Genomic DNA, 13,773 nt, shown 5'->3' on the forward strand with positions numbered 1-13,773 from the left:
GTCCCCTTTATCCCCCGACACTTATCCCCTTTCCACCCTGTTCCAGGGTCTCTTGGCCCTTGAGGCTCCCGTCCTGTGGTGAGGAGACAGAGCTGTCGCCTCCTGTCCCCTCCCTGGTTAGCCTCCTGACTGAGTCTATTGCGGTGAGCCAGCCCTTGTTAGGTCCCGCAGCTGGGCTTCCTGCTGGCTGCTTTGAGCCTCTGCCCGAAGGGAGGGCTCAGCCAGCATTTTAGCAGGGCAGTCAAGGGGTTTCACCCCTGCCCTGCCACAATGGGCAAACCCACATGTGTGTGCAGTGTTTTTCCTCAGGGGAAGGTTGATCTATTTGGAAGAAGCACGTTTGTGACACTGATTGGACCAGAGCTGTTCCTCTAGGAGGGGCCACAAGAAAAGGGGACCTGGCAAGACCCACACATGAGAGTGATTATAGGAGGAGGAGCTTGAGTGTATTTCTTTGCCTCTCTTCACCTTGATCTTATGGACACCTGGATGGGAGGACTGGAGAGCCCCAGGTCCTGAGGACTCTCCCTTGAAGACGCTGCCATATGGGACCATTGCCAAGGACCATCTGTCGGGAATCAGGGCCTGCAGCAGACCCAGTCTCCAGGTAACTTAACGAGTGCAGCTGGCCTGTACCAAGCTGCCTGATTGGTGGGAAGGGTCAGCAGAGAGGCTCTTAAGCCCAGCAGTGGCAGTTCAGTAGCTGCTCAAACCTTTTGCCCACAGCTATGGTAGCTCCAGCCTTGGTGCAGCCCTGTTCCTGCCTTGTTTCTCTCCAGGTAACCTGGTTCTGACCCTCAGCTCCAATTCCTCATCTCCAACTTCGGCTCCGACCCCAATTCTGACCCTGGGTTCCGACTCCTGGCTCCTGCCCCTGGCTCTGACCCTTGGTGCTGGTATTTGTCCCCTGGCTCTGACCTGCGGCTCCGGTTCTTGGCTACTAGGTCCTGCTCTGACCACTAGACCTGACCACTCACATCCCGCTCTCTGACATCGTCAAGCACGGATAGTCATTAGCCGCCTCTTCCATCTTCTTCCTGTGTTAACCCTGTTACTACGGCACCACCTGGAACAGAACTGATGTTCTGTCTGCGTCTCCAAGACGACAGCTGCAGCCAAGAGCTACAATCACAGCTGAGACTTGGACAGCACCATCTCACTCATGGGGAGCCGCACTGTGAGCAGGATGAAGATCTGTTCTTCTGTTTGTTTCTGTTAAGAAGAGCTACTGCTCAGAAAGTGACTAAGGTCTTGGCTACACTTGCGAGTTACAGCACAATAAAGGAGCCCCGGGCACCCCAGCTCACTCCGTGTCCACACTGGCAAGGCACATAGAGCACTCTGACTCCGCTGCTAGAGCGCACCTGGTTCTCCACCTCGGCGAGTGGAATAACATTTGCTGCTCCCCCGCTGGAGCACCCTGGGGCCAGTGTGAATGGGGTGTTGCATTACTGTGCTCTGATCGGCCTCCGGAAACGTCCCATAATCCCCTTAAGTCAAGTGGCCACTCTTGTCATTGTTTTTGAATCGCTGCAGGAATGCGGAAATGCCCTTTCAAAGCTCCCTTTCTGACAGCCGGCTGCTTATCTGCCCCAAGACAAAGCAACCAGTATGGTGGAATGCTGTGTGAGAGAGAGAGGCGGGAGGGAAAGGGGGGTCTGCTGCTGTCTGAACTTACAAGAACCAAAACCCCACTCTCTCTCCCCTCACATACACACAACACACTCCCGGTCACACTCACCCCACCCCCACTTGAAAAGCACATTGCAGTCACTTGCATGCTGGGATAGCTGCCCATAATGCACTGCTCCCAATGTCACTGCAAGTGCTTCAGATGTGGCCATGCCAGTGCGCAAGCAGCTGTTAGTGTGGACAGACTGTGGCGCTTTCCCTACTGCGCTCTCCAAAGGCGGGTTTAACTCCCAGCGCTCTGCATCTGCTCGGGCATTACAGCTGCACCACCTTAGATGACTACTTACAGCAAGACTCAGTAACACCCCCAGGCCACTGGCATCTCTGACCATTATGTCAGCAACCAGCCTCTCAATATGGGCACCTCTTCAGTTTTATTGACTGCAGGATTAAAAAGGTTAGTTGTGACCAGATCCTTCACACTAGTTAATTTTAACAAGAGGGAAGGAAACTGGCCAGAACAGGAAAATAACAGATAAGTTAACAGATAAAGACTCTTTAGATAAGTTAGATCTATGCAGCTCAGCAGGGTACACCCTAGAGTGCTTAAGAAACTAGCTGAAGTAATCTCTGAACCATTGTCAATGATCTTCCAGAACTCACGGAGGGTGGGTGAGGTTCATAACAAGGGCAAACTTCAAAAAAGGGTACAAAGGAGCTCTCAGGGAAGTACAAACCAGAGAACCCAACTTCAATACCCAGAAAGATACTGGAACAAATGATTAAACTGCCAATTTATTAAAACCTAGAGGATAATAAGTGATAAGAACAAGTCCTGACAAACATATTTTCCTTCTTTGATTGGGGACCCAGTCTAGTGGATGCAGGGAAGAGGTGGACGTGATGTATCTTGAATTTAGTCAGTCTTTTGACACAGTCCTACGTGACATTTTCCTACTCAAGCTAAGGAAATATGGACTAGATGAAACTACCAGAAAGAGGGTGCAAAGCTAGTTGGAAGTCGTTACTCGCAGGGGAGGGATGGGGACTCATTGGCTTGGCAGCAGAACTGCAGAAAAGGGTGTGAGGTTTCTGGTGAACCACAAATGGAAAGTGAGTCTACAGTGTGATGCTGTTGAAAAAGGGAAAATGCCATTCTGGGATGTATTGACAGGAGTGGGGTGGGTCAGAGATGGGAGGTGACTGTTCTCCTCTATGCGGGGTGGGAGAGCCGTGTCCAGGTTTGGGTGCTGCGCTTCAGGAAGGATGAGGACAAATTGTGCAGAGTCCAGAGGAGAGCAACAGAAATGATCAGAGATTTAGAAAACATGACCTGTGAGGAAAGGTAGAAAGAACTGGGCATGTTTTGTCCAGAGACAAGATGGCTGAGTGGGGACATGATAACAATCTGCAAATATGCAAAAGGTCGTTATAAAGAGGAGTGTGATGAATTGGTGCCCATGTCCACCAAGGGTAGGACAAGAGGGAATTGGCTTAGTGAGCAGCAAGGGAGATTTAGGTTAGATATTTATAAAAATGTTCTAACTCTAAGGATGGTTCAGCACAGGAACAGGTTACTAGGGAGATTGTGGAATCCCTGTTTTGGGGGGATTTTAAGAACAGGCTGGACAAACATCTGCCAGGGATGGTCTTGGTGCACTTGGTCCTGCCTCAGCACATGGGGAAGGATTGTTTGACCTCCTGGGGTCCCTTCAACTCCACATTCCAATGATCGTGTGAAGTGATGCTAGGTCCTCTGCACTGTGGTTAATTTCGCCCATAGGTACTCAGCAAGGTAAATGCTTATGGGGCTGGGAGAAGTGGTAGGGCGGAAGGAAGGAGAGCAGGGCATGCTGGGAAGACGGTGCTTTCCTGTGTGCAGTGCTGTGGGTTGATACGATATAATGCAACAGGACATGAGTCAACTTGGCTTCTTGTCTAATTTCCCCAAGATAAGGAAGCTGCAAAGCTCAAAATCCTCAGAATTCGACCTGCCCTGATAGCGTCTGAGCCACCATGGGAACCCGAGGTGACGTGTATCCATTGGGTGAGTGGAATAAAGTCCATGGGCTGAACTCAGGTGGGGTTAGGAGAGTGCAGATGGGCCCACAGGTCTCTCTGCACTGAGGCTGGAAGGTGAATATTCCAGCTGAAGAAGACATAGTCACACTAGCTCTCATCTAGCTAGAAATAGAAGTGTCGCTATAGGGATGGGAGGGGCTGGCCAGCCTGAGGGTGTATCTGTGGTCTTGGACGGGATCGTAGTCGGGGCAGGGAGCCTTTCCTGTTACTTGCCCAAGCGCGGCCACGCTTAAATTTTTGACATGCCAGCTGGGTCAGAGCAAGCCCTGGTCTGTCTCCCTGAGCTAGAATTTACACCTAGGCATACGCTACATTGGTGTAATGTGCAATTTCCTCTGCTCCCTCCAGTGCTCATGTTGCACCAACTGAGACTCACTCCAGACTCCAGACTCCTAGCCTTAGATTTACTGGGCTAGATTCCTGGGGCTGGCTGAGATGGGCTCATCTGAGATGGGCTCACTATGAGACCAGAGCGTGGAGGGGTCCCAGATGGCTTTTCACCACGTTCACAGCTACTGAATCCCAGGGGATAACTGCAGATCAGTCTGGTCCCTGGAAGCAGAGCAGCCCAAAGCCTTCCCAGATTCATCCCCAATTGTTCGTAGCCCCAAGGGACCATTCCAGCAGCTGGCAATAGCCAGAGTAGAGGAGTGCGTTGGCCACACCACTCACCTCTGGGAATACCCACTGTGCCTGGGGGCTGTACCATAGAGGGGTGGGATAGCACAGTGGTTTGAGCATTGGTCTGCTAAACCCAGAGTTGGGAGTTCAATCCCTTGAGGGGACCACTTAGGGATCTGGGGCAAAAATTGGTCTTCCTAGTGAAGGCAGGGGGCTGGACTCCATGACCTTTCAAGGTCCCTTCCAGTTCTAGGAGATTGGTATATCTCCTCTTATTATTTATTTATTTAGCCAGTACACAAGGGACATTTCCAGGTAGCTGGGTGAGGCAGCTTTCTATAGGGGCACAAAGCCGGAGTTCCAAAATATTACTACAGTAATAATAGTTCTTAATGAGAGAATTGACTTAATTGGATTTACAGCAGAATCACAGTGGGGTAAATAAGCAAAATTTGGTCCATAGACAGGGGCCAGGAGACATCTCTCTCTCTCTCTCTCTCTCTCTTGCTTATTTCTGTCTATAACATCTTTAAAACACCTATTTAGTTTTTATTTCTCTCAAGTATTTCTCCTCCTCTTGCTGGGAATGGGTGACAGGGGATGGGTCACTTGTTGATTCCTTGTTCTGTTCATTCCCTCTGGAGCACCTGGCACTGGCCACTGTCGGCAGACAGGATACTGGGCTGGATGGTCCTTTGGTCTGACCCAGTAGGGCCGTTCTTATGTTCTTATGTCTTTCACTTAAAGGAGCATTTGCCTGGCTTTAGATGCCTTCAGGGCTAGAAGCAAACCTAGGACTCCTGGGTTCTATCCCAGCAGTGGGAGGGGAGGGGAGTGGGGTCTAGTGGCTAGAGCAGGGGAGGCTGGGGGCCCGGACTCCTGGGTTCTATCCTCACAGCTGGGGGGAGGGGTGTTGGTTGTTGGTTGTGAGTTGTTGTCTAAGTGGCTGGCTGTACAAAGGGCTGGATCCTGTTGGGTGTTCAGTGCCCTGTCCCTCTGTGCGTCCTACGTCCCGGGAGAGGGCGGGGGGAGGTGCCACGCCTGTGACGCCAGCAGAGGAGCCTCGTTTTCAGAAATATTTCTGTCCATGTGGTGCCAAGTGATTAATAAAATGGAGCATTCCTTGCTCTGCTTGGCCCTGCCAGTTCAGCCACCCTCTGGGGAAGGAGGGAGGGAGAGGGAGACATCAGTGCTGCCCTGGGTCTGTGCCCACCCACCTTCCCAGAGCTTTGGGGGGTCTGATTTTCAATCCAGATTTAGGCTCCTGAAATGAGAAGCCTGACTTACAAAGGGGCTGCGATTTGTAGGCAGGCAGCACCATCTAGTCGACAGACTGTCGGGGTGGGAGTCAGAACAAATGGATTCTTTCCACTGATTTGGCAAGTTGCATCCCTGCTCCATGCCTCAGTTTCCCCTCTTGCCTTTTGTCAATTGAGACTGGTAGCCCTTTGGGGCAGGGGCTGTCTCTCGCTGTGGGTCTGTGCAGCCCCTGGCACAATAGGGACTCAATTTTGGTCAGGGCTGATAGTTGCTACTGTAATTCACTTAATAACAAGCATTCCCAGATCCTGCAGAATCTGGGCATAACCAGCCAGGCAGGCCAGCTATTTTAGGAGCCTTGATGTGGATTTAGATGCCAGATTTTAGGTGCCCAAGTTTGGCACGTGGGTCCCCAGCTGGAGGCTGGATCCTGCACTACATGTTCCAACTCAGCTCCCGTTGGAGGCAGGCGCTGTCCTGCTGGTGCGATGGGTTCAGGATTGGATCCAGGGTAGTTTGAGCTCCTGTATCTGCTGTTATCTTTGATGCCTCCTGAGATCTGTGTGGCACAGCCCAGCTGGCAGCAGCTCTGTGGCACAGGTGCCCGAGTGGTTCAGGGGCTACACTGGCATGGGGAAAATCCAGCTTCAGTTCTCAGCTCTGGTACTGAATCGCTCTGTGCCTCAGTTTCCACAGCAGTAAAATGGGGCAAATGGTCCTTCACTTGCCTTGTCTGTTTGGGACATTGGCTCTCAATGCCAAGGCTTGTAGGTGCCAAACTTGGTACAATGGGGCCTTGGTGCCACAGCAGTATGGCTAATAAATACCAGCTGTGGCTTGTGTCTGTGACAGTAGGATTGGTGCCAGCCATTTGTTTGATCAGTGGCTTTGTTATTTGCATTTCACTTCCTGGTTTCATAAAGCGGGTGGAAGGAGAGGAAGATAATGTGGAGCAAAGAGCCAATGGGGCTGGGAGCCAGGACTCCTGGGTTCTCTTCCCAGCTGCCATTTGCTCTGAGACAGTGGGTGAGTTGTCGCTCAGTGCCTCAGTTTCCCCAGCTGTAAAATGGGGCTGGTGGCAGCTCTTTCTCAGCAGTGGGGCCGTGCGGGCTATGAATGCCCATGAGGCGCTTTAGGGCTGGATGGGGCCGAAGTGCCGCCAACGCGCCGTCAGGGAGGGGCCGGCAGCACTCGTGTCTGGGTGTCGGCCTTGGCCTGGCAGCATCTCTCCCCATCGCCCCTTGGCTGGCAGGGCTGTAACGCGAGAACTGACAGAGTGAATGTGTCTAGTCTCACCAACGTCCTGAGCTACGGGCCTGGGTGGGAACTGAGCTGCCGGGATCTGTCGGCAGATTCCTCCTTGGCCTGTCTCCTCTTTGCCAGGGGCCGTTGTTCTGTTACAGTGGGGATCAGGCCCCTCTTGTGAGATGTGGGGGCTGGGCAGAAATGCAGATACAGTATCATAGGGGGGGCAGTTCTCCGGATCCCCGCAGGGTTATTCAGTAGCAGCGAGATGCTGAGGTGACAGCGATTCCTGGAAACTACCCAGGGCAGAGGAAAGCACAGTGGGGCCAGAGCCCGGATGGTGTGAATTGGCCTCCTTCCATTGAGCTGAATCGAGCTAGGCCGGTTTACACCCACTGGGATTGATTCCAAGAAAAATGTCTGCTTTGAGAGGTGTTGGGTGGGGGAGATCCAGCACTCTGGGTGTCCTCGCACACCCAGGCACTAGCACCGGGTCCCTCACAGCAGCTGCCGCAGGGCCAGGCTCCCTAGTGGGACAGGCTCTGTGCTCAGCACTTGTAGCTGGGATGACCTCAGCGAGCCTTGTTAGCAACTGGGCCCACTGCCGCCCCTAACGGCTCAGGGCTTTCGACACCGCTTGAGTCCTGCCCTTCAGAGAAGTGGGGGGAAGTAGCCAGGAGATGTGGCCTTGTGAACTACTGCCCCCTCCCTTCTCCCCCTACACCCCCCACCCCTCTGCTTCAGCCCTGGGTGTTGGGTCTCTAGGTGCAGCCCGTCTATGGCCTTTCTACTGAGACTGGGTCAGGTCACTTCCTCTCGTGCATTAGGTGTATTATGGTAGCAGCTACAGACCCCGACTGAGATGCAGGGCCCCATGCGCCAGGTGCTGCACAAACTGGGGCAGTCGGCCTCACACTACATAAGATGCTCCTTAACACCCCTGCATCCCCACCCCACGGCCCATCCCCAGGCTGGGAGGTAAAACTCTGCAAATAAACTGTTGAACTCTGGGGCTGCACTGACCAGGGACAGAGACTTTTGGGGTGTTGGACGTTTGGGACTTTGGGTGGTTTTTTGGGTTGCTGGACTTAAGACCCCGAGGGGAAAAGGACACTGCCAGACTCACTTGGGGGTGGGTCTTTTGCTCATGGTTCGTGTTATGAATCCTGTTTTGGGGTTTCCCCAACATGATGCCGCATTGTTTCCCTCCTTTATTGAAAGGCTTTTGCTACACTCAGACTCCGTGCTTGTGAGAGGGGAAGTATTGCCTCCTAGAGGCGCCCGGGGGGTATGAAATTGTCCCCGGTCACTGGGTGGGGGCTCGAGCCGGTTTTGTGTTGCGTTATTGAAACGGAACCGCTAGATACTGACCCCGGCCCTTGTTGCTGCCAACGCAGCCGGGCAGAAGGGTTACATGTAAAACTAGGCAAATATCTAGATGTGTTGATGTAACCTCGAAAGACCTGTGCATCCCCCCGGGGGTACATGTAACCCTGGCTGAGAACCACTGCTCTGTATGACACGGGAGGTGACTGTCCCGCCCTGCTCGGCACTGGGGAGGCCTCAGCTGGAGTCCCGTGTCCAGTTCTGGGCGCTGGTGCTTTCGGGAAGATGTGGACACGTTGGAGAGAGGCCAAAGGGGAGCCACAAACATGAGCAGAGGTTTAGCAAACCAGACCAGTGCGGAAAGGTTCAAACATGGGGCATGTTTAGTCTTGAGAAACGATGACTGAGGGTGACCTGAGAGCAGCCCCCATATACGCTGAGGGCTGTTACAAAGAGGCTGGAGATGTTCATGGAAGGGCCTTCCTGCCTGTACGTTTGCCGTGGTGGTGCAGCCCTGTCGGCCCTCGGATTTCAGAGACGGGGGAGGGGCGGGGGGGAGGTAATTTCTTTTCTTGGACAAACTTCTGTTGGGGGAAGAGCGGCGGCTGTGGAGACCCCAGCCCTGGGGGGGTTAAGAACGGGTTGGACAAACCCCTACAGGGATGGGCTAGGGATGAGCTGGTCCTGCCTCAGCACAGGGGCAGCCCAGCCCTGCATGTCTGATTGCAGGAGAGCGGAGGTGCTGCTGGGGCCTGCGGGCCCCTGGGGCCGGGGCTGCTCGGCCAGGGGTGGGAACGCCCTGGGGCCCTTTGCAGACGGCTCCCAGCTGGTCCCAGCCAGCAGCTCCTGGGTTGGAATTTGAACAGCAGCCGGTCCGGGCTCCTGCCTGCAACCAGGGATTGGGGTTCATGGGCCCACAGAAAGCCTAGAGAGAGACTGACCAGCCATGGCCGCCGGCCACCAGCCCCCTGCACTGGGGGGACTTGGCTGGCGCTTCCGGCCCCATCTGGGAAGCGGCGCCCACTGCCGGGACCCCGTGTGCGTCAGGGGAAGGGGGACACCCCGGGGGCAGCAGATTCCAGAGGAAACCACAGCTGAGTCTGCCTGAGAAACGAAGCCCAGACTGTGCGGAGCTAAATCAACCCAGCTGTGCAGGCTGCCTCTGGGGAGCTGCAGGACAGGAAATGGGGGGGCTTAGCCCCCAACCCCAGCAAGGCTCTGTCATCTTAACCCCTTGTGGCACCAGGAGGCACCGTTCTCCTGAGGCCAGAGCCTCTGGTGATTGTTTCTTAGGCCTGGTCTACACTAGGAGTTTATGTTGAATTTAGCAGCGTTAATTCGACTTAACCGTGCAACCATCCACACCAGGAAGCTAATTAGTTCGACCTAGAGGGCTCTTTAGTTCGAATTCGGTACTCCACCCCGACGAGGGGAGTAGCGCTAAATTCGACATGGCTATGTTGAGTTAGCCTATGTGTGGACGGAAATCGACCTTAGTAGCTCCAGGAGCTATCCCACAGTGCACCACTCTGTTGACGCTCTGGACAGCAGTCTGAGCTCAGATGTTCTGACCAGCCATACAGGAAAAGCCCCGGGAAAATTTGAATTCCTTTTCCTGTCTGGCCAGTTTGAATCTCAGTTCCTGGTTGGACATCAGGGCGAGCTCAGCAGCACTGGCAGCAATGCAGAGCTCTCCAGCAGAGGGGGTCCATGCAATCTCAGAGTAGAAAGAGGGCCCCAGCATGGACTGACCGGGAAGTCTTGGATCTGATCGCTGTGTGGGGCGATCAGTCTGTGCTTTCGGAGCTGCGCTCCAAAAAACAGAATGCAAAGACCTACGAGAAGGTCTCCAAAGCCATGGCACTTAGAGGATACAGCCGGGATACAATGCAGTGCCGCGTGAAAATCAAGGACCTGAGACAAGGCTACCAAAAAATCAAAGCGGCAAACGGACGCTCCGGAGCCCAGCCCCAGACATGCCGCTTCTACGAGGCACTGCATGCCATTCTCGGTGGGTCTGCCACCACTGCCCCACCAGTGACCGTGGACTCTGACGATGGGATAGTGTCGACGGGCAGTTTCTCGGTGATGTTCGCGGACGGGGAAGATGAGGAAGGGTTTGTGGAGGACGAGGCAGGCGACAGCGCTTACAATACTGCTTTCCCCGACAGCCAGGATCTCTTCATCACCCTCACAGAGATCCCCTACCAACCCTCCCCGGCCGTTAACGCGGACTCTGAATCAGGGGAAGGATCAGTCGGTAAGTGCTATAAACATGTAAACATTTATTTTTTTAAAAACAGGAATAAAAACTATATGAAAAGAAGGTCAATGCATATGGGGATAGAACAGAAATCCTGTTGGGAGAGTTCCACGAAGCTCTCGTAGAGGTACTCGAAAAGCCTCCATAGGAGGTTCCTGGGGAGAGGTGCCTTATTGGGTGCTCCGTGGAAGCACACTCTTCTGCGCCAGGCTATCCTCAGGTACTCTGGAAGCATTGCCTCCACAAGCATGGCAGCATAGGGCCCTGGTTTGTGCTGGGTTTCACGCATCATGCGCTCTCTGTCTCTCTTAGTGACCCGCCTCAGGGTGATCTCGCTCGGCGACTGCTGCATCTAATTAGGGGAATTAGTGTAATGTTACTATTGGGAATGCTTCACTTTTCCTTTGCATAACAATAAGCGTCGTTTAACAGCCACGTGGTGGAGGCTGCAGAGGGGAAGCATACAGGGATCTGCATACAGGGATCTTTCCCGGGGACAGTCGCGAGGGGGTGGAACAGGGTCAGAGTTTATGCTTTCCGGATTGCCTGCAGCAGGAGGGCACTGCTATACATTAACTTTTAAGCAGCCTAAAGTCTATGGCTTACCATGCCTGGCTGCTACACAGATTCTGCTGTCCTGCCCCGCTTGTCTGATCTCCAGTGCAAGACCCCAGGCAATGAAAGCGAAGGCCGAAAATTCGAACTTGTCCTGAGAGTGCATGAGATAGGTGCCGTGTATGATCTTGTTCACAGAGACAGACTAGACTGTGTTCATTGTTTGCAAACATGTATCTTTGCAAGGAAATCACTTCCTTTTTCCCATCACACAGCTGCGGCTGTTTCCCGACCTGCCCCGGCATCCCCCTCACAGAGGCTGGCGCAGATTAGGCGGCGAAAGAAAAAGACTCGGGACGAGATGTTCGCTGAACTGATGGCCTGCTCCCGAGCCGAGGCGGCCCAGCAGAGCCAGTGGAGGGAGACCCTCTCTCAGTACCAGCGCTCACACAGCGAACGGGAGGACAGGTGGCGGCAGGAAGACCAGCAGGCGACTCAAACGCTGCTTGGCCTAATGAGGGAGCAAACGGACACGCTCCGGCACCTTGTGGATGTTCTGCAGGACCGCAGGCAGGAGGAGAGAGCCCCCCTGCACTGTATCTGCAACCGCCCTCCCCCGCCACAAAGTCCTGTCCCCCCCTCACCCAAAATAACAAGAAGGAGGGGTGCTAGGGGCCGTGAAAACTGTCACTCCACCCCAGCAGAGCGCTCATGTACCAAACAGCTCTCATTCCCTAAATTTTGAGAAGTGCTTCCCTTCCTGGCTCACCCAATCCCAAATCCCAGTTTCATCCCCCAACTGTGTAGTTGAGTATTGAAAATAGTTTGCTGTTAATTACTGTTTCCGTCATGTTTCTTTGCAGAAGACTTTGTGTGAAGGGGGGGGAGGGGTTTGTTAATTGCATAGGACAGCCACCATTACCAGGGTACAGACATGGGGGCAGGATCAACAGCAGGTCACACACAGAGTGCAGTCACTAGGCACCCGGGTCACCCGGGGCACCCAGGTCACTCTGGGAGGTGTCTGCTGCCCCAGGTCAGTCTGGGAGGTGTATGCTGCCCCAGGGTCCTAGCGCCTGCCATCCACAAATGCCATCCTTACCATGCCCTTCCACCCTAGCCATGAGCCTCTCCGATGCCCTGAGCCCCAGCCAGATCCCTCATCCCCCTACACCTACTCACCCTTCCCACACACTCCTCACCCCTTCCTACGCCCCCACCCCCAGCCCAGAGCCTGCATCCAAACTCCGTCCCAAAGCCTGCACCCCTCACCCCTTCCTGCAAACCCACCCCTTCCTGCACACCACCTGTAACCGTCCTCCCCCAAGAGACCGCTCTAGGAGCAGGAGCCTGTCATTCATCGAGTGTAGAAGCGGTCTGTACATCACTGCACACCGTACCCACCACAGTCTGCATCCCTGTTTGAACCCTTGAACGCGAATTCATTAGTAAAGAAAACTTTGTTAATTAACAATGTTCCATTAACTTTATTTTTAAACGTGTGTTGGAAGGGGGGAAACCTGGTGAACGGGGTATGTAACCGCAGAAAAAAGTCAACAGTAACTGAAACAGGGGCAGGTTCAGCTTCTCTGTAAAGAAACTGGACAGTCATAGGTTACCCTGCTCTCTGAGGAACCTAGCTTTCAAAGCCTCCCGGATGCACAGCGCTTCCCGCTGGGCTCTTCTAATCGCACGGGTGTCTAGCTGAGCGTAATCAGCAGCCAAGCAATTTGCCTCAACCTCCCATCCCGCCATAAAGGTCTCCTCCTTGCTCTCACAGAGATTGTGGAGCACACAGCAAGCTGCAATAACAATGGGGATATTGGTTTTGCTGAGATCCGAGCGAGTCAGTAAGCTCCTCCATCTCCCCTTTAGACGTCCAAAAGCACACTCCACCACCATTCTGCACTTGCTCAGCCGGTAGTTGAAGAGTTCTTTGTCACTGTCCAGGGCGCCTGTATAGGCTTCATGAGCCAGGGCATTAGTGGGTAGGCTGGGTCCCCGAGGATCACTGTAGGCATCTGCACATCCCCAACAGTTATTTTGTGGTCCCGGAAGAAACTACCGTCCTGCAGGCATCTAAACAGACCAGAGTTCCTAAGAACACGCGCATCATGAACCTTGCCTGGCCACCCGACGTAGATGTTGGTAAAACGTCCCTTATGGTCCACCAGTGCTTGCAGCACCATTGAAAAGTAGCCCTTTCGGTTAATATACTGGCTGGCCTGGTGGGCTGGTTCCAGGATAGGGATGTGAGTTCCATCTATAGCCCCACCGTAGTTTGGGAATCCCATCGCAGCGAAGCCATCTATGACGACCTGGACGTTTCCCAGGGTCACTACCTTTGAGAGCAGTTGCTCAATGATTGCGTGGGCTACTTGCATCACAGCAACCCCCACGGTAGATTTGCCCACACCAAAGTGGTTTGCTACTGACCGGTAGCTGTCTGGCGTTGCAAGTTTCCAGAGGGCTATGGCCACTCGCTTCTGCACACTCAGGGCTGCTCGCATCCGGATGTCCTGGCGCTTCAGGGCAGGGGACAGCAAGTCACAGAGTTCAAGGAAAGTGCCCTTACGCATCCTGAAGTTTCGCAGCCACTGTGATTCATCCCAGACCTGCAGCACTATGCGGTCCCACCAGTCCGTGCTTGTTTCCCGGGCCCAGAATCGCCGTTCCACAGCATGAACTTGACCCATTGCCACCATGATCTCCACGGCGCGGGATCCCGTGCTTTCTGAGAGGTCTGTGCCACTCTGACACTTCATGTCCTCACCGTGCTGCCGGAGCCT

At 53.9% G+C, this 13,773-nt stretch overlaps 1 protein-coding gene across 1 annotated transcript in view; it reads left to right on the top strand.

Annotated features, from left to right (window-relative positions):
* The first annotated feature begins 3,624 nt into the window (after positions 1–3,624).
* LOC123353460 (adhesion G protein-coupled receptor E5-like) overlaps positions 3,625–13,773 on the top strand; it is a 32,817-nt gene continuing 22,668 nt past the window's right edge. Inside the window, exon 1 of the mRNA XM_044994561.1 lies at positions 3,625–3,679. Within this exon, the coding sequence (XP_044850496.1) occupies positions 3,649–3,679 (31 nt within the window). The 5' untranslated portion in view covers positions 3,625–3,648. The remainder of the gene's footprint in view (positions 3,680–13,773) is intronic.

The sequence above is a fragment of the Mauremys mutica genome, chromosome 20 (genome assembly GCF_020497125.1).
Source record: "Mauremys mutica isolate MM-2020 ecotype Southern chromosome 20, ASM2049712v1, whole genome shotgun sequence".
Lineage (NCBI taxonomy): Eukaryota > Metazoa > Chordata > Testudines > Geoemydidae > Mauremys > Mauremys mutica.